This window comes from Morus notabilis, unplaced genomic scaffold, assembly GCF_000414095.1.
Source record: "Morus notabilis unplaced genomic scaffold, ASM41409v2 Scaffold549, whole genome shotgun sequence".
Taxonomy (NCBI): Eukaryota; Viridiplantae; Streptophyta; class Magnoliopsida; order Rosales; family Moraceae; genus Morus; species Morus notabilis.
In genome coordinates this window covers 180,411-204,319 of record NW_010363732.1, presented here as the reverse complement: position 1 = coordinate 204,319, position 23,909 = coordinate 180,411, and the positions used below count along the sequence as shown (strand labels likewise).

Below are 23,909 nucleotides of genomic sequence, written 5' to 3'. Positions count from 1 at the left end.
ATAAGCATCAAATCCGAATAGGAAACAGCTTGTTTGTGACGTGTAAAAGTAATCCCACATTGGAAAAACACAGAAAAGGAGGGTTTGGAAGGTGTATAAAACCAAAGGGCCATGCATTTTGGTACATACTTACCTGGGCGGGGTCAATGGGCGATCGAGAAGGCCCATGGCCTAGCTTTGTGACTTCCATTGCACTTGGGAAGGGTGCCAAGCTAAGGTCTACCCAAAGTGGTGGAGCCTACGTCATAATTTGTGGCAGTGGGGGCCTGCGTTCGCGCGGCCCCTGTCCCAATTTCTAGTTGAAATGTCGATTTTACGTATCAATATTGTCGTGAAACCCAATAACTGACAAGTTACTCGTCGTTTAGGGAATTAATTACAAAACGACATCAAATCGACAACCCAATACCTGTAAAGTAGAACTACCAGCACGACACTTATAAAACAGGCTTTGTTGATGCAATAAACTTCAAATCATATCGTGACAGAAAAATAATAATAACAAACATCAGACTTTTGTTTTTTGTTTGTTTTTGGAATAAGGAACATTAAACACAATTGAGAAATATCGGCAAAAGTGAAGTGGAAACTGCAGTCCCACTCACAATTTTCTTAACCTTAGGGCGCTGATCTTCCACTGTTTGCAACAGGGAAAAGATGGATATTTTCACCTGTTTATTTTGTCTTGTTCTCATCCTTTGCTTCTCAATTCAAGCCTACAATTCATTAGCAAATCCTAAAAGCAAAAAGCAACTTCCACCTGGTCCAAAGCCTCTTCCCATCATAGGAAACCTCTCGGAGCTTGGTGACAAACCCCAAAAGTCCTTAGGCAGGCTTTCGCAGACATACTGTTCCTCACCAACCATGGCTAAAGAAGTTATGCAAACACACAGCCAGTTCTTCTGCAACCGAATGATCCCGGACGTAATGCGTGCCTGCGAACACAACCGGTTCAGCGTGCCTTGGTTCCCTTTTGCAGAAACCTTCGCAAAATTTGCAACTCCCATTTGCTTTCTGCTAAGGTTCTTGACGCTAACATGAACCTGAGGCACAACAAGGCGCAAGAGCTCCTGCGTGATGTCCGAAAAATCGTCGACGCCTGTGAAGCGGTAGAGATTGGGAGGACAGCTTTCAGAGCTTCCATGAATATGTTGTCGACCAATTTTTTTCTCTTCGGATTTGGCTGATCCAGACTCGGACACTTAAGGAGAGGTCAGGGAAACTGTGTCAAATATCATGGAATAGCTTGGAAAGCCGAACTTGGCCGACTGTTTCCCTTTTCTTAGGAAGATTCCCCCAAGGCATTAGAAGGCGCACCGCAATATACTTTAAGAAAATGTTTGACTTGTTTGATCGTATGATCAATGAAAGATTTCGACTCAGAGAAGTGAGTGGTTCTGGAAAGATGATGATATATTGGACACCCTTATAAACATGACGGTGACCGGTCAAGAGAAGAGAGAGGATGAACAGCTAGACAGAACTATGATTGAACATTTATGACTGGTAAGCTCTTTTGGTGCTGCGTATAATTCACATTTGTTCTTGAATTTGCTTGATATAGATATTGTATAAAAACTTAAGCTGTTGGACTTGTAATGTGTTCATTTTCGTTTGTTGATTATAAGATTGAGTTTATGAAATAGAATATATTTTCTGCGGGGACTGAAACGACTTCATCCATGTTGGAGTGGTCAATGGCTGAGCTATTAAAAGCCCCACAGATATATTTATTGGCGAAGGCACAAGCAGAGCTAGATCAAGTTATTGGCGAAGGAAACAAAGTGAAAGAATCAGATATAGTTCGGCTTCCTTACTTACAAGCCATTGTCAAAGAAATCTTCCGTTTCCACCCAACAGTTCTGTTGCTGCTTCCCGGTAAAGCTGGAGCGAGGTCGAGGTCTGCAGCTATACCATCCCCAAAGGTGCGCAATTGCTAATCGATGTATGGGCCATTTCCAGAGACTTAAAACATTTCTGAAAACCCGGATAAGTTCATGCCAGAGAGGTTCTTGGAATTGAATATTGATCGCAGCGGCCGCCATTTTGAGCTCATTCCCTTTGGCGGTGGGCATAGAATATGGCCCGGCTTGCCACTGGCGACGCCGATGTTTCACTTGATGTTGGGTTCTCTGCTTCATTCCTTTGATTGGAAGTTGGAAACTGGGGTCTCACCGGAGACAATCAATATGGACGACAAGTTTGGCCTCAACTTACAAATGGCTCAGCCTTTGCGAGCTCTTTCTAGACCTCTTTGCATAACAAAATACCTTCCTCAGTTCTTGAAATGAATTCCTGATATAACACATAATGCTGAAAGGTACACTTCTTAGCTTCTTTTCCCTGATTTGCTTTCTTTGAAGCTCAATAAAATATATAATGGGTGTAAAGACGGTAATAGTATTTCAAAAGTGACAGTTTTTTTGTGATGTGTAAATAATCCCACATCGGAAGAATATAAGACAAGGAGGATTGCGAAGGTCTATAAAAGCAAAAGGCCACACTAATTTCAAATTACTTACCTGGACGGGGTCAATGGGCGGTCAAGAAGGCCCATGGCCTAGCTTTGTGACTCCCATTGCACTTGGGGAGGGTGCAGGGCTAAGGTCTACCCAAGTGGTGGAGCCTACGTCGTTATTTGTGGTTGTGGGGGCCTGCGTTCGCGCGGCCCCTGTTCCAATTACTAGTTTAAATCCACATTTGTTAAGCTCTTTTTACACAAATATATATATGTAAAAAAACGTTAAATTCAATTAGACTATTTGTTCAATTAATTCTTTTACACAAAAGAATTAGGAACTTACACCGTGCTGCCATGATTTGAACAATAGCTGCCATGCCACTGCCAAACAAATCAAGAAAGAGCTGTTGTTTTATGTAGAAAATTGCACCTAGTATATATATATATATATATATATATTCACATACACACAGCAACTATGTTTAGATGATAAAACAATTCCTTATTGCATTGTTGCTGTCTTGGGCGAGAAATTGAGCTTCATTGTCCTCTTCTTCCTCGCCTTGTAAGCCATCCCGACTCAAACAATTTTGTTATTGGATCATCCTTGGGGCTCTCAACTTTTTCGTCTTCTATTTTCTCCCTAGTTTCTTCCTGATTAACAATCTGATCAGTTCTCATATCGTTCTTTCCCTTCTCCAGGACTTCCTTGTAAGTACTCTTCATACCATCTGGTTTAACACCTACACAAGCCGCGTCGGTTTCAGCCTGTTGGGTTTCGGATACAGGAGGAAAGTCTTCCTTGACATCCTCACTCTCAACATGAAGCGGGGATTTTGTCGGTTGGTCCGCTTCAGTATCTAGTTTAGATTCATGTTCTGCTTCGGCAACAAAGTCAGATTCAGATTCGCCAATGTCGCGGTTATTGCAGTTTATATCGACCGTAATCTCCTTCTCCTTTGTGCCTTCGGATCCCCAACATGTCAACATACTGATCAGAAGCTCCAGCAACGAGATAACATGTACCAATGCCCAATCCAGAAAGGGGACTTGGTTGATTATGGAGGGGAAGCTTTTTACCGCGTAGTCGAATTTTTCGGGAAGGTTTTCCACGACCAGGACAAGGTCATCAATCTTGTTGAAAAAATGCTTTGAAGGAGGGAAATATCTCTCAATAATGTCTTCGGCTGCTAGGATGTGATCGTCGGCGAAAGAGAGAAGGACTAGCCATAGATATAGCAAGGCGTAGATAAATGGGATGGCAAATGAGGTTGTTTTAGCAACCCTTTTTGCCATTGAGCCTAATGGCCCGCTGAGATCTTGGGCAACAGAAGAAATTTTCAGAGCTATTTTTATTGTTGAAAGACCACACGTATGTAATGGGCGCTGCCTAGAACTCATTTTGGATTGGGTTCCTAAGAAAGTTGAAAGCCAAATGGTAATAAATAAAAGCTATAAGAACAACAAAGAAAGGGAAGAAAGGGTTGTTGCATTGAAATAAAAGAAACTGTAGATGCAGGGATGGATTCAAACACTGTTTATTTACATGTTTAACATGATCTAGAATCCCACATTATAGACAACATCCACATTTCTTTATTTGATCATTAAAATAAATGCAAAAAAAATATATATTGTTTTTATAAACATAAACTCAAATTAGCAATTTAACACCAAAAATAATCGTCCTGTTTAGCCCCAGCCCAGAATTCACAAGGTTGTGCAAAATCAGAAGTAAATCGACTCCAAATGATTTTTTTAATTTAAAAATACCAACTTCGAAATTCATAAAAAAAAAAAAAATAGTGTTCTTAATTTCTTTCTTTTCTTTCCCCCTTTTTTTTTTTTTTTTTTGAGAATGAGTTAAACAATGTACCTTCAGTGCAAATAAAAGATGCTTGGACTGCAGAATCCAAAATTGCAATTGTAGCTTATCTCACCTGCAAATCTAAAAAAACAAACGAGAGGATTTTCTCTTAGAAAAGAAAAACAATGCAATTAATCTAATAGAAGAAAAAAAAAAAGTAATCAGAAATAAAAAAAATAGTAAAAGAGCGGTTTGAACGGGGTCGTTAATCGGCTGGTGTAGATTTTGGCGGGACAATATGATTGGATATTATATGTACACGTGTTTAGTCTTTTAATTCCGGGTTCTGATCACCTGCTCTACTTTACAGAAATCTTTTATTCCAAAGATCTTGACACGTGTACGATTCATCTTCAAATACAAGAACAGCAGGCAGCAGAGAGAGAGACTTCCGTTCAGTGCAATTCTTGGCCGTTCGCAGTGCGGAAAGTGAAAGGCCATGGAATTGGATTCCAGAAACAAAAAGAAAAGGTTGGTTGGCAATTGTGGGGCTGCATATTAAAGTTGTAGTATGTGTTTTTTTTTTAGTTTGCACGGTAATCTGTTGTTTGGTTTTCAGAATCAGTGTTGAGAATCGATCTGTTTTACACCAACAAGTATTTGCTTGTGTTTGCTTACTCTGATTTGATTTGATCGTCAAAGTTTATGGTTTTCCAATGCCGAAACGTGAAACTTCGCTTGGTAACAACCTCGTTCGATTTTTAAAAATTTGTATGTTGTGTTTGAACCTTCCAATTCCCCCATTGTTGAAGAAGAAACAAACTAAAGAAAGATTCAAACTTTATGTTTAAAGTGAACTAATTTTCTATTAAACCATTTTGTTTTTTTGTTCTTTTTTTTTTTTTTTGGGTTTCCCTTTTCCTATCTTGAGAAATTAATCGAGATTTATAATTTGGTTGTTGTAATTTATATGCTTTTCTTCGTCTTCGTAAATTTGGTTCTTAAGTCTATTCTTTCCTTGCACCTTGGGCTTTCCTACCATTTTTTTTTCTCTTGATATTGCTTTTGAAGGCTGTGGGCTCGATTGTTAACTTTTCAATATGGATTTTGGCTTTGGTTCGTTTGCCACCTCTCATGATTTTCATATCTCTTCTTCTTGTTTTTTTTTTTTTTTTTTGTTTTTTTTTTTTTTTTTTGTTTTGTTTTGTTTCAAATCTCAATATTTAATTTTAAAGCTTTGACACCTTTTACAAAGTTGTGATTTGAATCCTTTTTTTTCCCCTGATAAGTTGGGGCCTTTATGATGGGAATTCTCGAGTTCCTTATCCCCTGCTAATTAGTGAATTTAATGTTAATAGGAACAATGAAATAATCAAAGTTTGGTTTTGTTGGCACAGGGATACCAGGTGATGGAAGATGTTTGTTCCGGTCTGTGGTTCACGGTGCTTGTCTAAGAGAAGGGAAGCCACCTCCGAGCGAGAGCCGGCAGAGAGAACTTGCAGATGAGCTTAGAGATAAAGTACAAAATATATTTTCCTTTAATTTTTTCCCCCTTGATTGCCAAATTCACAAAGAGACAATAGGAAAAGGATGGAGATGATTAAGTGGAATGTGCTTCTTTAAATAGTTTGTTTTGCATTGAATGTCTTTCTGTTTTGTGCCACTTTCTTTTGGTGGTATTTTCCAAATGATTTGCTTTCTTCTTGATCTATAGCCTTTACAGAAATTTTCTATAATGAACAGGTTGTAGACGAATTCATTAAGAGGCGGGCAGACACTGAATGGTTAGTTCTCTTGGGAAACTTTAGTCACTACATGCTTTTGGTCCATTTTTTGTGTGCTTGTTGGAAAAGCAGAAAACGGAGATATGAAAAAAAAAAAAAAAAAAAAAAAAAAAAAAAAAAAAAAAAAAAAAAAAAAAAAAAAAAAGAAGAAGAAGAAGAAGAAGAAAGCATTATCAAGAGCATTGATATGTGATTAGATAGTAAATATGTGTCTTACCAACATTTCATGGGCAGGTTTCTTGAAGATGATTTTGAGACGTATGTTGTACAGATGAGACAGCCTCATATTTGGGGAGGCGAGCCTGAGTTGCTCATGTCCTCTCATGTTCTGAAGTAAGTCCTTTGTTTTCTCTCTTAATACTTGTATTTTTTAGGAAATCATTTGGTTGGTGGAAGCTGCTTGCTTAATTCTTACTTTGTTTTTATTCCAAAGATTTAAGCTTTTGCCACAAGTACGAAAGAGCTTTAATATACGAGTATTGTTATCAGGACGCCAATCACAGTTTACATGCGAGACAAGAATTCTGGCAGTCTCAAGATCATAGCTGAATATGGTCAAGAATACGGTAAAGACAACCCTATTCGCGTTCTTTATAACGGTTATGGACACTACGACGCACTGCGGAGTTCCACCGGCAGTGCACAACCGAAAATGTAAGATTCCTTGATTCTAAACTGCTCTTGTTTTTCTGCATAATTTTGCTCTTATTCTCTCTTGGTTAGGCTTCAGAAGCATGATGCCTCTCAAATTGGCAGGTACAGGTTTTGGTGAATGGATAGTGTTCACAGGACTCAAAGTCATATTCAGGTTATTGAAAATTTGAAATGTGTCCCGTTGTAACTTCCAAAAGCGTATGACATTCTGGATTCTGTGGTGCTGGTGCCTGGTTGTATATTCTTCAGATATTGGAAAGTAACTCGCATGTCTGCGAAATATATTAATAAATTGTCTCGGATTAAACTCTGTGTGTGTGTGGATAGTCCATCGATCTTTATTTATAATTGCATTTTGTTTAATCAACAGTATACCAATCTTTCTAATAGCTTTATGCCCTTGATAAATTGAAACTAAATTTTGATGACTTTAAGTCTTCATGTCAAGTGCTGGCACCATGGGGAGAACTGCACCGATACTTAAAAATAATACTGCAAAAATTTCAACCACTCAGCCAATAAAAAGACTTCAAAACCGGATATTTACAGCTCTCAATCAATGGGTCTTGAAAATCTATATGGTACCATAAATATAGATTTAGGAAAAGAAAAAATAGAACAGGTTAAACGCAACCAAGCCCAGGTGCTGAAATACATACATGACCTGTACAAGAATGCACTAAGAGAAAGGTGATATATTGTCATTCACTGTCCTTCCATACTTCACGAAGGAGTTGATATCTCACTACTGGTCGATTATCCTTTCGTTTTTCCTGCATATTTTCTTTGATGATTGAAATAATGGGTGAATCCAACTCATCGAGCTCATCGTCACTGGTATATGATTTTCTGAGCACAGATGATCCACTCCTCAGGAGAGTTTGACTTCCCACTTCTCCTATAATGTGTGATAGTGAAGCAGCTGAAGGGGGTGCATAGACTGTAGGATTTGCAGTGAATGGGAAACTTGTAACAGATTCTTCGTCAACCTCAAAATCATCCTAAATTTAGTGGGAAATAAGGAAAGACGTCGATTAGTGCAACTCAATTTTTAGTGCAACTGAATTTAAAGCTCGCAATACGAGTTTTTATTTTTCGAAAGTTCCATTAGAATAATGAAATGACTAATCAGACGAAACAATTCCTACATCTTTCTACAGACATGCAGGAGCAAGCAAGCCATAGAATTAGTTACCTCGGAATCCAAAGCCGCAAGAACTGCATCGGGAATGGGGTTAGGGCAAAACTCATCTGGGACAAAATTGTAAAGAACCATCCTGATCAATGGTGGAGTAAGTGCGGGGCATACCTAGAAAGAGTTAATCGAACAGTGATGAGATTACAGGGGAACTCAATAGAATAGTTACAAAAATTAACTTGGAAGAAACAGACCGCGTTCTTAGGATTATACCTCTTTCCTGGTGGATTTATCTGCAAGCATTTCAAATGGAATCATCATGAGGTCACTCAAAGCGTTTAGTAGACGGAAAGCTTTGAAGGATCTTTGAGACTCCGGCTTCTCTTCATCATTGAGTTCATTCTTATTTTCAGGAGCGTCATCAATGTCAAATATATCGGTAAGGCACCTAGACCAACTCCCAATCTGTAAATATGAAGAGAAAAAAAATGTTGCTTCCATTAGAACAAAACAGGAATACTGCAATGCTTTTGCTTTTCTTGGAAAGTACCATGACATACATTGTAAAAGAAATCTCTATAACTAATTGGGAGTTCAAATGGGTATTAGTACAGGTGAAATTTCATTGAAACATTGATCAACCCTGATACCAAAATAACCTTTGCAAAACAAACCATCCATCATGCTCACCGCATTTTTTAGCTGTGCACCAGCCCCAAAGCTTGATCTTCCGGCGGGAATGGGAAGAACCTTAGAATCACTTATGGGGTCAGATACAGGATCTGTTGGCATCTCTTCGGCGTTTTCACGAAGAATAGCATTGAACATTGCCACATCTAATCTATCCACTAATTGCTCCATAACCTGAAACACGACACATAATATATTTTTCAAAACGCATTTTCAGTGGCTGCACAAATGAAAATAGTTAAAACAAAAATCTGGACATCGGTACATGCTAATATGGTACTTAAAGACGCCATTGCTCTAGAAGTTAGTGCATTAATTAGGAAGCTTAACACTGAATACTGAACAATAATATTTTGATCTGCAAACATACCAAGCGAGCTATCACAGGCAAGCAGCCACACTCATGACCACCAGCTCGAGAAGGACAAAGCCTTTGACAGGCATCTTTGAAAGCCTTCTTCCAGAGCTCGATAGAGATATTTCCCCGTTCATGATCACCAAAACCATACTTTTTTCCAGAAGATTTCCGTGAGCTGGAGCCCTTTGCAGCTGCAGGCTGCATATGTGGAGTCATAGTCTGGAGAGCAAATTCAAGAACCAATATCAAGCTTGGTGATTAGACTCTTAGATTTGGCTAAATATTCATAGAAGCAAATAGAAAATTAAAAAGAATGAAAGAAAATGATGAAGAAAGATGAAAATAATATGGATTAACCTGCCACCAGACAGACTCTACAATTCGGGAGAAGATCCAAGATTCAAACTTTTCCAATGCAATCAGGAATGTTTGGTGGTCATCCCAGTCATCAATACTTTCTTTCTTGGCTTTCTTCTCTTCTCTTTGAGGAGTGAACCCATTTTGTCCCAATATACCACTATTGTCAACGCCTGGTCCATCAGAGAGGTTCCCAACAGTCTGGCTAACAATAGCTCTTAACATGATTGAATTTGACAACCAAAAAGTCAACCTGTTTGTAGATAGACAATTGACAAAAATGTCAATAACACAGAGGACAAATTTAAATATCAGGGGGAAAATCTAAAACTCATCAATATAGTTTTAAACATTCGTGGTGATTAGCGCCTTTTGTTTCCAGAGATCATAAATGGACATGGGCATACCTTGGAACATCATTCCCACATGCTTTAGAAACCAAAATAAATCCAGAAACAGCAGCTCTAACTGCATTTGCCTTCTTTGCCAGGGAGCTCGCTTTGCAAGCATGAAAATAGAATCTAGAAATTCGTCGAGCAGGAGCATGTATTTTATTTGTGGAGCTCCCATGCTCAGCAACAACAGAATATAGACCAACCTCAACAGCCGCAGCTTCTCTCAACTCTTCTTTGAGCATTTCGATTTCGGCCTTAAGTTCACCTTTGCGATTAGAAACACTGCTTTTTGTTTCCTCTTCTATACTCAATGCATTAGTCATACCATCATCATGAGTTCCTTTGGACAGTTCAGCTCTCTTTGGCTTTTCAATAAACTCAGTATTGTCGAACACTAATGGTCTACTCGTCTTAGTTGTTTCAGAAGGTAACTGCACTGATTTGACATGCTTTAATTTGTTATTTTTGACAATACTACGAGCGACTCCAATATGTCTACTGCTGTATGTAGACGAGTCATTTGTACTAGCCTCCTCCTGGCCATCTTCGGTCCGTCTCCAAACATTTTTGTCCTCCTCTTGAGTGGCTTGTAAATCCTTATGGATTCTTTCTGCGCCCTCTTGACTGTACAAACTTGATGATGCAAGTTTATTTGTAAGGTTAGCAACAATATTGTCTTTACTGGATTCCTGAGCATATTTTCGCATTTGGTGTCTGCCATCGACTCTCACTTTATTAACAGCCTTGTGTGGATCATCTTGGTAGCCTAGGGATGAAGAAGACCTAACAACATGGGTTAGAGACTTTTTTAGGATTGGCACTGACCTATCCTGAGGAATGTAGGGAAAAGCAACATTATCATTTGCAGGATTCCCGGGATTGGAGGAGTAGCCTATTGTTGACATATATGGCGAACTTTCATTTCGGGTGTTCACTGTTTTAGCTAAAGGAATTGACCCTGTATTTGCTGCGGGTTCAACTCTTGAAGCTATACTTAGCTCCCCAGCATTCCTTTCAACTTCGTATTTTGTTGTTTCTGGTTCAATCTGCAATTCAATTGCACATAGTTTTAGAAAAAGCATACAAACTCAACTTGCTCCGACATAATTAAGAAGCCAATCAGTTTGGACATAGGTAAGGTCAAACATTCTCTATACATGAAACATGACAACTGTCCACCATTTGATTGGAACAGAAATTTCCTACTGTATTGTTACATAAACATCCCAAATAACATATTTGTTGGGTTGGACTCAAGAAACGGGAATGTTAAAACAAAATTCTACTCCACACCTATGGATTAAATGTGTGATGAGAATATCCTTCCCAGTGTAATTTCATGAACCAATACAGAATTCCATACCTTTACACTATTTGGTGTTGAACTGACTGTTGTCTCAAAAGCAGAAGAGTTAATGATGTGCGGCGAGTGTGAAGAGACATCATTGGCAACATCATCATCGGTGAAAGAGGCGATCTCGGCTTCTTCATCATTCCCATCAAGTATAGCTTCCGAGACAGTCTCACCTCCATCATTATCTAGAGAAGCTTCTTTTGACAAGCTTCCCATGGGCGATGAGCCAGAGCTAGCATTACCAAATGGCTGAATATTGATGTAAAGAACTGGTTGTCCCGAGTTCTTAGAACTCTTTTTGCAGTTCACTGGCGCAGTCACACTAATGGTCTCCCTGATAATCCCGTAATCTGCAAGGTTTATCACAGCAGACCCCAAGAGTTGACCTTTCATTGCCTTGTCTTTTCGAGTTTCATACAAGTAAAACTCTAGATTATTCTTCTGGTAACTTTCACGGGCTTGGCCTTTCTTCGATGCTTCCTTGCATAACACGACAGGAAGCCTAAAAGACTCGGCGAACTCGATCTTCCCATCTCCGACACCGGAAGTTAAGGATCCAGAAGCTTGATCACCATTTTCCCATTGAAGAAACACAGATAGAGCTGATTTCTGAGACTGAGGTAAGGACCAAGGCTTGATCTCTTGGACATGGATGAGGTAATCAACCTCGATCGTAACACTTTTTCGACTCTTCGATCTTATTCCAAGAACCATGACTTTGGTTTGGCTCCTTAACTGGGAAATACTTGGTATTGCTCTTAATGGGCATGACCAATTACAATGCCTCTATCCATGGATCTAAATATAAAGAAAAAAAAATAGAAAATCAGGTAAGACTCAACAAGACAAATTGGCATTACAAATAAGATTAAAAAAAAAAGATTAAAGGCCATTTCTTTTCCTAGCATATGAATTAACATACTATACTAAATAAACTTAAAAAGCCTGACTTGGTTATATTACAAATAAATAAGAACGTGAGGAGGTATCACACTTTTTCTTTTCTTTTCTTTTCTTTTTTTTTTTTTTTTTTTTTTTTTTTTTTTTTTTTTTTTTTTCTTGGGTGTGACCCACACCACTCATTTGATCGGGCATTAGAAAACATAGACCAACTACACACTGGATACGTTGAAGAGAGACACCATAAACGACAAGCTAATTAGCAAAACATGATTAATTTAATCAATCAATTACCTCATAACTCTTTATTGAAAGTAAATAATTAAAGATGGAGAGGGAGAGAGAGAGAACTAAAGAACCAGTCAAACTCAGTTGAACATAGCCGACCAGGGGAAAAAAAAGGGATAAAAAAAAAGGCGAGATATAGATCTATAATAAAGCTCGGCCTTGATCAAAATACAAGCTGAAAAGAAGAAACGAAAAACGACAACCAGAATTTGAGGAAGACATGAAGTGAATCCAAGAAAAATGAAGAAAACTGAAGTAATAAGACTCGTTATCATTTATTCCATCACGAAAATGGAGATCCGAAAACAGCAAGTATGAACGGCATAATAATTTATCCAAAGAGTGAAACTTCGAAAACATTACTGCAAAAAAAAAAAAAAAAAAACGCAAGACAATTTTGATCAATGTATAGCTAAGCGAAGAAATGTACTTACACTAACAATGGTGTGAGAGAGAGAGTTTCTCAGTCGGTGATAGTGTGTGTGCATATATATATATATATATATATATTGGTTTGGCTAAATATACAGGGATCAAATTATTGCAGAAGAGAATGATGAAGAAGAAGACGACGCTGTTTTTGTTGTTGATGTTGATCTCTGTACATGCTTTGTCAGAGCTGGACGAACTTGCTTTTCTGACAACAAATGTAATTAATATATGTGGGAAGAAATTTCCTTATTGGGTAAAAAATGTGGAAAATGCGTACGAAAAGATTAAGTGAAAGCTGAAAGTTGAAGAAAAGGTCGTTTGATTGAAAATGAATGGATTAAAAACGCCTTTCACGGGGGAACAGGGGAAGAAAAGTATCCAAAGCCGAATTTACCAACTTCTTGTCTTCTGGCCCAGTTCGTGATTCAATTTGGCCCATAAATCTAGACCGTTGGGCTCATTCCATCCACACACTTCGGCCCAAAATCTTTTTTTTTTTTTTTTTTTTTTTTTCCCTTTTGTGTGTGGCTTGTAGTTTGTTTTCATGAGAAGATTAGAATATCTACCCCCCCATTACTCGGCTTTTTTATTGTTTTGTTATCTTATAATTGAGAGAAAAGGATGGCATAAATCTTATAGCATTTAAGAAAAGTAGAAAACACACAAATCTTCAAACTCTCCTACTAAAGGGGCATTCCTCTAGATTTTCTTGTTCGCAGATAAAAGCCCCTCATCTAAAGTTGAAGTATAAATGGAAGTCGTTTAAAATTATAGCTCTTGGTGTTGGTTAAAGGAGACTTAGTACTCTTCAGAAATCTGATGAGTTATGATTTGTTACATAAAATTGGAACGTGTAGCCTTTGACCTCATTCACTCCGCAGATTTGAGTTTTCAATTCGAGCTGAGAAGTGACATTTTCAGAGAGTTTTTTATTGTAACAAAAAAAATTATATGTGATATTTTCTAAGAATTTTTTACTGTAGAAATCTAGAATTAAAAACTTGAATCGGTGAAATAAACGAGGCCTTTATTTTTCCTCTTGAACCCGAAAATAAAATAAAATAACATGTCCATTGTGGCGCATCAAAGAACCGAGGCTCCATTTCTAACACCAAGAAACCATGATTGAAGGGACGAGTATGGTTTTTTTATTGATAAAGCACAAATAGATAGTTCGTGTCACATAAATGACAAAATACAGATATTAACAAAATTCATCAAACGGTATAAGCTCAACCAGAAAATCCCGAGTAAATCATAGTTTCATCAGGACGGCAATGAAGTCATGCTTGATACAGCTGAAAAACAAATAAAATAGCTGAGTCGCCTAATCTTCAGCAATCTGGAGCACTCATCTTTTCTTTTTATTTAGCTTTCCTTTCTCCTGCGAGTTTCACCGATGTAGGAATTTTCCTGCAAAGTGGACGAAGAATGGGTTATTAGACAAATGAAGAACATAAAAAGAAAGCGTCTCAAGAGATGTAAGCAGCATCCTTAGACCATCTCTAATACAAATGCTAATGCCAATTGTATATTTACCATCCAAAAATGTGATATGATGTGCTATTTTCATTTTTGCTCCAATGCATAATGCTATTTGAAATGTTAAATCTACTTTTTTACATAATTATTAAGCTTTGAAAGTGGTAAAAATAAACTTTTATGTTTAAAATAATTAGAAAATGCAAAAGTTACAATGATTACATGAAAAAGTAAACATTTCAAACAATAGCAATCAAATGTCAAATTTCTCATATGCTATACTTGGTGGGAAATTTACCACAAAGTATAACATATGAGAAATTTGGCACAACTAAATTGGAGAGTGTTTTTTGCACTAAAATACTAAATTTACAATTGGCACATCAATTATAACATTGCATTGGGGATGCTCTAATGATGACAATAAATAAGGGTAGAGTAGTTGATAGACTAATACTGATTCCATCTTTGGATGCCAATTTTGTTTCGTGTAGGAGAGTTTTCAAAAAACCTAATACAGGGCACGTTGAACTACATAAACAGCAAACTTTTTATGGTGCCATCATTTGAGAATTTTTTTAAACAATACAGTTCGTATGGCGTCATCAACTGATATTCTTTTCCACCTCAAGGCTGTGGTTTGTATGGACTCACCGCCTACAATGCTCCTAATTCAACTGCAGTGACTCAAACAATGATGAATCATAGCTACTAATTGCTGATGCAAAAACATACTGTCACCACTATTATTTTATTCTCGCATTCTAAGCATTTGATACTTTATCCAAGCAGTGGTTTCTTGTCTCCAGTTACAACAAGAAAACACCAAATAGAATAGATTACGACTTGATGACCTCTAATCAAATGAAAATATACTAGGCAAGCACGTGTCTCCATATTCTGCCTATAGTGTTGTTAGCATTTGATATCCTTTCAAGAAAGGAAACCAGAAAAGGTGCAAGAAGCTACCTGTGAGACAACTAAGCAGCGGCAGACTCCAGCAATTCCCTCTCTGCACGCTCTCTGATCCTTCTCTCAAGCTCTGGCCTAAAATGCCTAATAAGACCCTGAACGGGCCAAGCAGCAGCATCGCCCAATGCGCAGATTGTGTGCCCTTCAATCTGCTTGGTGAGCTCCTGAAGCATGTCGATCTCTTCCAAATTAGCATTCCCAACTTTCAGTCTTTCCATGATCATCCAAAGCCATCCTGTTCCCTCCCTGCAGGGTGTGCACTGGCCACAACTCTCGTGCTTGTAGAAGTACGAGAGTCTTGCAATTGCATCCACAACATCAGTTGACTTATCCATCACAATAACAGCTGCAGTTCCCAGTCCTGATTGGACGGCCTTGAGTGCATCATAATCCATGAGAACATCATCACAAATGTGCTTGGGAAGAAGTGGGACAGATGAGCCACCTGGAATTATAGCAAGTAAATTGTCCCATCCACCTCTAACACCCCCACAGTGCCTCTCTATCAACTCTTTCAAGGGTATACTCATCTCCTCTTCAACAGTGCAAGGCTTATTGACATGTCCCGACACACAATACAATTTTGTCCCAGAATTGTTCTTCCTCCCAAAACTGGCAAACCACTCTGGCCCACGCCTTAAAATGGTTGGAGAAACAGCTACAGTTTCAACATTTGTAACAGTTGTGGGGCATCCATATAAACCTGCATTAGCTGGGAAAGGAGGCTTCAATCTGGGCTTCCCTTGTTTCCCTTCAAGGCTCTCCAGAAGTGCTGTTTCTTCACCACAAATATAAGCACCAGCACCATAATGGATATGAACATCAAAGTCATAGCCAGATCCGCATGCGTTCTTTCCCAGCAGCCCAGCTTCATAAGCTTCTTTTCTGGCCCTTTCAAGGTTCTTGCGCTCGTTCACATATTCACCTCTTATATAGATATAAGCAGCAGTAGCCCTCATCCCCACACCAGCAATCAAGCAACCCTCTAATAGTTTGTGCGGATCATGCCTCATAATCTCTCTGTCTTTACAGGTTCCAGGTTCACTTTCATCAGCATTAACAACAAGGTAGGAAGGACGACCATCAGAAACTTTTGGCATAAAAGACCATTTAAGACCAGATGGAAAACCAGCACCACCACGTCCACGAAGGCCGGACTTCTTCATTTCATTAACAATCCAATCAGCACCCTTAAGTACTAAATCTTTGGTTCGATACCAATCACCTCTTTTCATAGCCCCTTTGAGAAAAGGGTCGTGCAACCCATACACGTTGGTAAAAATCCTGTCTTCATCTTTCAAGCCTCCAAAATGAGTTTTCTCAGGCGGTGGGGGAGGTGGTGGCGGTTGAGGGGTGCTGGGAGTTGCTGTACCCTGGGTGCTAGGAGTTGTTGGGCCCTGAGTGCTAAATGATCTGAAGCAAGTTGTCCACTTCTGATTGTGATGCCGAGCCAAAGCTACCCTTTTAAGAGAAAGGATGCCCCTAATGGGTGCCTGCGTGTGTTTTGCATCATCAAAGAAAGGAATTAGATACGTTTACAAGCCCCAAATATAGCAACAACAGTTCATAACATAGTTTTAAATGGCGGAATCAGGAACCAAAGCGTTTTGTCTAGTCAAGGTGAAGTAAGTCATAACATCAATAACGGTTATATAGTGCAAAGTAAGTCACAACATCAATATAACAGTTATATAGTCCAAAATAAGTCAGATTGTATAGACAAAAATTACATAGGCCAAAATAAGTCATAATATGACGATAAAAATTACAGTCTAATATTTGTGGCCATATTGCTTGCAATTCTGATATCAACAAAAAATCATTAAAGAAAAAAAAAAAACAAACATTTTACAACACATAATTACACCTATTTCCAACAAATTTAAAACTGATTTCACAAATCTCAAAAAAATGTCACAAATATGAACTTCTAACGATGTCAAACAAATCACACAACCCAATTCACAACAAATGCCGAATTAACCAAACTAATATCAATCTTGCAAAAAATAATCAACAAAAAATTTCACAAATAGCTAAACACAGACTAATCACAATAATTAACAAAAAGTTTCACAAATAGCTAAACACACAGACTAATCACAATAGCAATTATTGTCAACCAAAAATCACAATGGCAATTGTCAAAAATCAAACAAATTCCACAATAAAACGAATGCCACAAACTAATTTCTCTTTCATAAACTAAACTTCAGATAAAAATTTCAAAGACTTATCCCATCACAGAAGCAAAGGGAAATGAACGATTACGACAGAAACAACGTCCACACCTCCTCGAAGACTAGGTTTTCCACCACCCAAAAAGAAAAAAAAAAATCCCAACTTATGGTCAGCCCAATTTCTACTCCAAACAAAAATTACAAACAGAAAAACCAACCATGGAGTCTCTTGAAATCCGCTCGCGACGGTGCTCGTACTGATGAGATCTATCTGAGCTCCAGGGTTTTTTTTTTTTTTTTTGCAAAATGCACTTAAACGAAGGGCTGAGATTTTATTTTTATTTTTATTTTTTTCGTTATTTAATTAGTTCTATATGAGAATGATAATTGAGAAATGTATGCTAAGAAGGAGGTCGATTGCGTACCATGGGAAGATGTTGCAGAGGAACCTCGATGCAGTCACTGAATCGGGCTATGGACGAGAGCGAGAGATTATGCAGGTAGGAAAAAGTTCCCTGCCATCGCGGACGTTAGTATGCAAGATCGACGGTGAGAATGCATTGCTCGGAATTAAAGTAGTCTATCTAGTGGTTGAGATTGACTGTCGTTTTGTGATGAGCGTAGATAACACGTAGAGACATTTTGGGGTGCTTCACTTTGGGCCGCTGATCAGCGGTTGTCTGTGATTGGCGAACTTGGATCTGCTGCGCTCATGTCAGAAACTTTTTGGGCTGGGCTCACATCGTTCCTTTCCCACATGAGAAAATTGCAAAAACTGACCTTCAACACATTCTTTCTAGAGTTTTAGTATGTGATAACCTACATTTTAATAATAATATATTAAATTATAAATAATAATTTATTAAATTTTAGATAATAAATTGTTAAATTACGTCTATTACAGGCGACTGGAGACCTATTACAGGCAACATTTGTTAAATTATTGATAATAATTTATTAAATTACTTACTCTAAAAAGATACGACTGTTGAGACTTAAAAATTTTTAATGGGTATTTATTAAAATTATCATTTTCACATTGTTAACCCATTTGGGCAGAGATTATCTCTATAAACTAGGTTCATGTGATACTTTTTTTTCGTTTGAAATGTTGAATTGTCATTTTTATCTATTGGACTCTTTCTATGAGCATCCATCGGCAACAAAAGAGAAAAATACATCGTTTTATACAAACATATTATTTATATTATTCTAAATAATTGAGTTGCTATTGTGACCTTTTATATTTTATTTAATTAAATTATAATTATTTAGTTTTGAGTAATGCGTTGTAAACAATATATTTTTATCCTATTTTGCGGCATTTTTGGTTTTTTTCCCTAAGGGGTGGTGTCAATTCATATATATATATATATATATATAACATAACAAAACAAAACAAAATTTCACGACGCGAGTATCTGTTTGACAGCGCTTGGCAACAGATATTCCTATCTTTGACAGTCTTGGCAACAAATATTCCTATCAATCTATACCTCGTCATACTCATTTTTTTGCTTTTTTTCGGTTAGTTGTTAATGAAGAGAGCGGATAGACGGCAGGCCACCAAATATTCCCACTTGTTTATTCTCTCTCTTCTTTCGTAAAGAACAAGACAACAACTATATATCTACGTTGTAAAGTAATTTTGTTTTCAAGTACTATATATTGAGCCACTTACCATAAGAAATAATGTCGTTCTACTTATGAGACGTTTGGTTCATGAATTAGAATCATGTTATTAGAATTATTTTTTATTTATGTGTATTTTTTGTGAGAAAAAAATACTGTAACGAACTACGAACCATGATTCGAATCAGGGAACGAATCTTCTAACCAAACAGCCTCTCAATTCCTTCGTAACGCACTATTAAGTCCAACACAAATGCAGGCCAAATCCGGCCATGGCTGAGTACAAAATACAAGCATTGTAAAAAAGCATTCTGTGAGATATGATATCCGAGACAATGAGAACTACCATTAACGGTATAAATAATCTTATGTCCCTTCTCACTATTAAATTATGGAGTTAATATCAAAGATTTTACGGCTTGATGTTTGCATTTGCTAATTAATCAATATTATCAGAACAAATTCGAGTAACAAAATGTGTTTGGCAAGAATATTGTTCAACACAAATGAATTTATGCAAATTCTGGGACAACTTTGGAAGAATATGTTACGTATATATAACTAGTGCTTTTATTTTTCCACACTGAAAAAAAAAAAAAAGGAGAGAGAGAATTAAAGAAGAGATTAACAACTTGCATTTCTCTTCTATAATTCGAAGGCCATTTCAAATATCGACCAATTAATGGGACCCCCCATCCAATAATTTGGAATATAGAAAACGAGAGGCAAAAATCACGTTGTTATTGATTCATTCGATTTAATTGATCTAATCTACACCGATTCTCATAATTGGATTACCATCAAATCAAATGATGTAATGAATGTGATATATAACATTAAGTATACTAATCACTACTATTCTTTTTCCTCAAATCGGCCTAATTATTCGTCTTCCCAAAAGAAAAAAAAAAAAGGGGGAAACGTTACTATAATATACTTCAATTGCCTCGGAAAGCCAAGGCTTATAAGTAATTTTCTGAAACTTACGTTACAGTATGAACTGAGATAATTTTATATACAATACATAAATTTTTTGGGCCCTTTTACAATAAAGAATCCGTTCGAGTTTTATTATAATAAAAAACTCTCAGAAACTATCATATATAACTTTTTTATTATAATAAAAAATTCTCACATAAAATCATATATTAACTCAAATTAAAAACTTAAATCAACGAATTAAATAGACTCTTATTCTACCGTGATTTTAAGGTTTTGTACTCTACAAAAAATATATTTAATTTAACAAAAACCCTATTAATAGGTATTTTATTTTTTATATCCATATACTCAATTATTTTCACTCTTTTCTTAAACAAATTTCGATTCCTTCCAGCTTACAAGGCAGAAATAAATACAAAAAAGATCTTTAGGCATAATTCGAATGAATTAGCAAATTTTAAAGAGATCAGAAGCTTGGATGAAATTCATGTTTTGTTGGCTTGTTGCAACCACCTAGACGAAATTCACAAGTACACAGTTTTATTTTTATTTTTTTTATTTTCATCTTAAATTTGAAACAGTGGACCCCGCAGCTTTACGTCTATCACGACCAGACGAGGTCAAAAAAATAAAAACCTTCCCCGTATTGAGAGTCTTCTACTTCTAGTAAGCCAAGCTTCTTCCTTACGCCAAACGTCTTTTACAAATAAACTCAGCAGGAGGAGGAGGAGAGAGAGAGACTGTGAGAGAGAGAGGGTAAGGTAAAGTCACAGACCGGTCACGAATGACGGTGTTCGGAAACTCCAACATGGCGGGAAAACTGCAGGTGTTTCCGGTCGACTACGAAGCGGAGGTTTCGCAGCGCCTGGTGGACGCGGCCCATGCAAACGACGCGAAGGCGGCGTACGAGTGGATGGCCGATCCTTTCGCCGACGTCAACTTCGTGGGGACGGTGAGGCTGAGGTCGAAGAGGACGGAGATCGCCTTGCACGGCGAGTTAGCTCACGAGGTCCACGTTGAGTACGAGGAGTTCAACACCGATGTCACCGCTCTCTTCCTCGCTGCTCACTCCGGGAATCTCGGACTCGTTCGGAACTTACTCGTAAGTATTTTCGCGCTTGTTTGAGATGTACGTAGACGTAACCATTCAAAACTTATTTATATATTGCTGGACACAAATATTTTACATCTTTTCTTTTTTTCATCTTGAATGTGATCGGAGGGAATTGAATTGAATTTTTTGCTTTTTTTTTTGTTCCTTTCTTATGACTAATAAGGGGACGTGTGTCTCATGTATTCATCTATAATTCTAGTCTCTCACAAAAATACACTAAAATTAGAATAGTTGTGAATCCATAAACCAAATGCCCACTAAGATTTATTTTGCTCTTTCAGCACTTTTAAAATTTTTGTAATATGAATTCATGCAGCAGTATTTGTACTAGAAGGACCCTAATGATATTGTAAGGCCATTCAGACAGAACAATAGAATTTGTTTTAGCTTCTGTCTGCTTTAATTGTGAATTTTTTTAGCTATTGAATTCAATATGTTTTTTCAACAAAATGAAAATAGAAAGATTCATTGATACCATTCTTCACATAATGGATAATAATGCTTATTGCGTTTGAAAATATCGTTATTACTTGATGAAATATACTACTTATTGAAATATACCGTTCTCATTGACACCATCAATATATAAGGAATATTTGTACTTTGTAACTGACGCGAGAAATAAGCAGGAAGAATATTCAGTAAGTAAATTCTTTCGGTTTTCAGAATCTTTCTTTGCGAAAGTTTATCCTCAATAACACCAAAATAAAAGATTTTGTGACGTCTAAAGATCTCTTTCGGTATGACCAATCACCAGAACCAGAAAAATCCAACAATAACTATTTCTAACACTTTGAAAAAAATAATATAAATAAAAGAAAGATTTTTTTTTTCCTGAGTGATTTGATTTTTGTGAATGAATGTGTCCGCAGAATGTTGGAGCCAATGTGAACCAGAAACTGTTTCGAGGCTATGCGACGACAGCAGCAGTGAGAGAAGGCCACACGCAGATACTAGAGCTTCTGATAAGTTGTGCGGCGTCTCAGCAGGCTTGTGAGGAGGCTTTGTTGGAGGCGAGCTACTTGGGACTGGCCAGGCATGCCGAGATCCTAATGGCGTCCGACATGATCCGTTCTCCTGTCGCCGTTCACGCTCTTGTTTCCGCCAGCTGCCGAGGGTTCGTCGACGTGGTTTCTGCACTTATCAAGGTTTGTATTAGGCACCAAAAGACCACGGTTCCTTGTTTTTTTTTTTTCTTTATTTTCCATGACTTGCAAATTTTTAGTGCGTGATTTTAGGCTTGTTTTCTTTTGAGTTTTGCCAAACTGTTATTTTAATGTGAGGAACCACCAAGAAGATTGGAAAAGATCTCATGATAAATTGTGAGTGTCATTCCATTCTGCTTCCTAAAATTGTAGTAAAAGGGGGCTTGTTGGAAGTTCATGTGCAAAAGAAACGTTTATTTGCTTGAACAATAATAATTTCGTGATGACAGAGATATGATCTTGATTGTTAGCAGTGTGGAGTGGACCCCAATGCAACTGATCGTTTGCTGCTTCAGTCTTCCCAGCCATCTCTATACGCATCTGTCAATTGTTATGCGCTTGTTGCTGCCATTGTTAGCCGGCAGACAAATGTTGTTAGACTCCTTTTACAGGTAAATATATCTACCGAACTGCTTATATATATACATACATACATACATACATACATATATATATATATGTAACTAAGCACACTTTGTCTTGATGTTTCCCACCTGGTAACGAGCTAAGCTTTTTATCTCAAACTAAGCAAAATTACTCAGGCAGAATTTGATGGTATTTCTGGTTTGGATCAAAACAACAGGCTGGAGTCAGGACAGACATAATAGTGAACCTGGGAGCATGGTCCTGGGACACGGACAACGACGAAGAATTTCGGGTTGGTGCTGGGCTAGCCGAGGCCTATGGCGTCACTTGGTGTGCTGTGGAGTATTTTGAGGCCAGTGGTGCTATTTTGAGGATGCTCCTCCAACACATTTCCCCTGGCATTCCTCACTTCGGAAGGACTCTTCTCCACCACGCCATCTTATGCAACAATCCTAGAGCAGTGGACCTGCTGCTAAGCTGCAGTGCAGACGTTGAAGCTGCAATCAAGACGACTTCTAGGACTGAGCTCCGCCCCATTCATTTGGCTGCGCGATTTGGATCAGCTCAAATTCTCAAGCAATTGATCAGCGCCAGCTGCAACATCAACTCTGCAACGGGGTATGGAGAAACAGCGCTAATGATCTGCGCTAGACATAAACATGAGAAATGCCTTAAGATTCTAGCTTCAGCCGGTGCTGATTTCAGTGTGGTTGATTTCTCTGGTCAATCTGCAAGCTCAATTGCAGAGTCAGGGAAATGGTCTCTCGGATTCCAGCAAGCAGTTGTGGATGTAATCCGAGATGGTAACATCGTTAGATCGACCAACAAGGCAGTATTTTCTCCTCTATTGTTTGTGACCAGTGCCAATGACATTGAAGCACTGAGAAAACTCATAGACAGAGAGGATATTGATCTTGATGAGCAAGATGAAAATGGTTTCTCAGCTGCCATGGTGGCTGCAAAAGCAGGACACCTAGAGGCCTTCAAATTGCTTATCCACGCCGGGGCTGATGTAAATCTACACAATAATTTCGGCGAGACAGCATTGGAGCTCTCGGAGAGAAATCCAAATAGTGACGAGTTTGAGAAACTAATGCTTAAACACGCACTTAAATCTAGACACAACAATCCTAACACTACTCGTTTCTACGCTCTACACCGCGCAGCGCACCGTGGAGATTTCGATTATGTCCGCGCATTTTCAGCCCAGGGTTGTGATGTTAATGCCACGGATGAGGAAGGAAACACCCCATTGATGTTGGCAGCCAGAGGAGGCCATGGTAGGGTGTGCGAACTTTTGATCTCTTTCGGGGCTAATTGCAAGATGAAGAATGCCAAGCACGAAACGGCGCTCTCTCTTGCTAGGAACAATGGGAAAGGAAAAGAAGCGGAAAGAGT

At 38.0% G+C, this 23,909-nt stretch overlaps 5 protein-coding genes, 2 non-coding genes and 1 pseudogene across 9 annotated transcripts in view; 5 read left to right on the top strand and 3 right to left on the bottom strand.

Moving 5' to 3' along the window:
* Nucleotides 1–125: 125 nt before the first annotated feature.
* LOC112092845 lies at nucleotides 126–287 on the top strand. The gene has a single exon (XR_002902782.1). It is a non-coding gene; the product is annotated as a U1 spliceosomal RNA (small nuclear RNA).
* Nucleotides 288–657: 370 nt separating this feature from the next.
* Nucleotides 658–2,323, top strand: LOC112092844 (annotated as a pseudogene).
* Nucleotides 2,324–2,514: 191 nt separating this feature from the next.
* On the top strand, nucleotides 2,515–2,675 carry LOC112092847. The gene has a single exon (XR_002902784.1). It is a non-coding gene; the product is annotated as a U1 spliceosomal RNA (small nuclear RNA).
* A 326-nt stretch (nucleotides 2,676–3,001) lies between these two features.
* Nucleotides 3,002–3,924, bottom strand: LOC21390178. The gene has a single exon (XM_010104904.2). The coding sequence runs from the start codon at nucleotides 3,860–3,862 to the stop codon at nucleotides 3,002–3,004; it is 861 nt and encodes a 286-aa protein (XP_010103206.1). The 5' UTR covers nucleotides 3,863–3,924.
* A 953-nt stretch (nucleotides 3,925–4,877) lies between these two features.
* On the top strand, nucleotides 4,878–7,097 carry LOC21390177 (OTU domain-containing protein At3g57810). 2 transcript variants are annotated; one of them, XM_024169971.1, is made up of 6 exons: nucleotides 4,878–5,009; nucleotides 5,666–5,787; nucleotides 6,012–6,052; nucleotides 6,287–6,385; nucleotides 6,542–6,706; nucleotides 6,809–7,097. In XM_024169971.1, exons 1-6 carry the CDS (start codon nucleotides 4,985–4,987, stop codon nucleotides 6,822–6,824), a joined length of 468 nt encoding a protein of 155 aa, XP_024025739.1. In that variant the 5' UTR covers nucleotides 4,878–4,984; the 3' UTR covers nucleotides 6,825–7,097. The 2 variants fall into 2 exon arrangements, with proteins under 2 accessions (XP_024025739.1, XP_024025738.1); XM_024169970.1 differs by having other exon boundaries at nucleotides 4,878–5,039.
* A 128-nt stretch (nucleotides 7,098–7,225) lies between these two features.
* Nucleotides 7,226–12,858, bottom strand: LOC21390176. The gene is made up of 9 exons (XM_010104902.2): nucleotides 12,621–12,858; nucleotides 11,008–11,796; nucleotides 9,657–10,690; nucleotides 9,250–9,502; nucleotides 8,905–9,111; nucleotides 8,535–8,708; nucleotides 8,118–8,309; nucleotides 7,902–8,015; nucleotides 7,226–7,707 (listed from the first exon to the last, which is right to left on the bottom strand). The coding sequence occupies exons 2-9, from the start codon at nucleotides 11,710–11,712 to the stop codon at nucleotides 7,408–7,410; spliced, it is 2,979 nt and encodes a 992-aa protein (XP_010103204.1). The 5' UTR covers nucleotides 11,713–11,796; nucleotides 12,621–12,858; the 3' UTR covers nucleotides 7,226–7,407.
* Nucleotides 12,859–13,740: 882 nt separating this feature from the next.
* LOC21390175 (NADH dehydrogenase [ubiquinone] flavoprotein 1, mitochondrial) lies at nucleotides 13,741–17,922 on the bottom strand. Of its 2 annotated transcripts, none has more exons than XM_010104901.2 (3): nucleotides 17,678–17,922; nucleotides 15,070–16,565; nucleotides 13,741–14,031 (listed from the first exon to the last, which is right to left on the bottom strand). In XM_010104901.2, exons 1-2 carry the CDS (start codon nucleotides 17,678–17,680, stop codon nucleotides 15,081–15,083), a joined length of 1,488 nt encoding a protein of 495 aa, XP_010103203.2. In that variant the 5' UTR covers nucleotides 17,681–17,922; the 3' UTR covers nucleotides 13,741–14,031; nucleotides 15,070–15,080. The 2 variants fall into 2 exon arrangements, with proteins under 2 accessions (XP_010103203.2, XP_024025725.1); XM_024169957.1 differs by lacking the exon at nucleotides 17,678–17,922 and adding an exon at nucleotides 17,471–17,589.
* A 2,670-nt stretch (nucleotides 17,923–20,592) lies between these two features.
* LOC112092843 (ankyrin repeat and KH domain-containing protein mask-like) overlaps nucleotides 20,593–23,909 on the top strand; it is a 3,957-nt gene continuing 640 nt past the window's right edge. The window contains exons 1-4 of the mRNA XM_024169969.1: nucleotides 20,593–20,928; nucleotides 21,813–22,088; nucleotides 22,400–22,537; nucleotides 22,729–23,909. The exon at nucleotides 22,729–23,909 is cut by the window's right edge and continues 640 nt beyond it. Coding sequence (XP_024025737.1) covers nucleotides 20,611–20,928; nucleotides 21,813–22,088; nucleotides 22,400–22,537; nucleotides 22,729–23,909 — 1,913 coding nt within the window. The 5' untranslated portion in view covers nucleotides 20,593–20,610. The remainder of the gene's footprint in view (nucleotides 20,929–21,812; nucleotides 22,089–22,399; nucleotides 22,538–22,728) is intronic.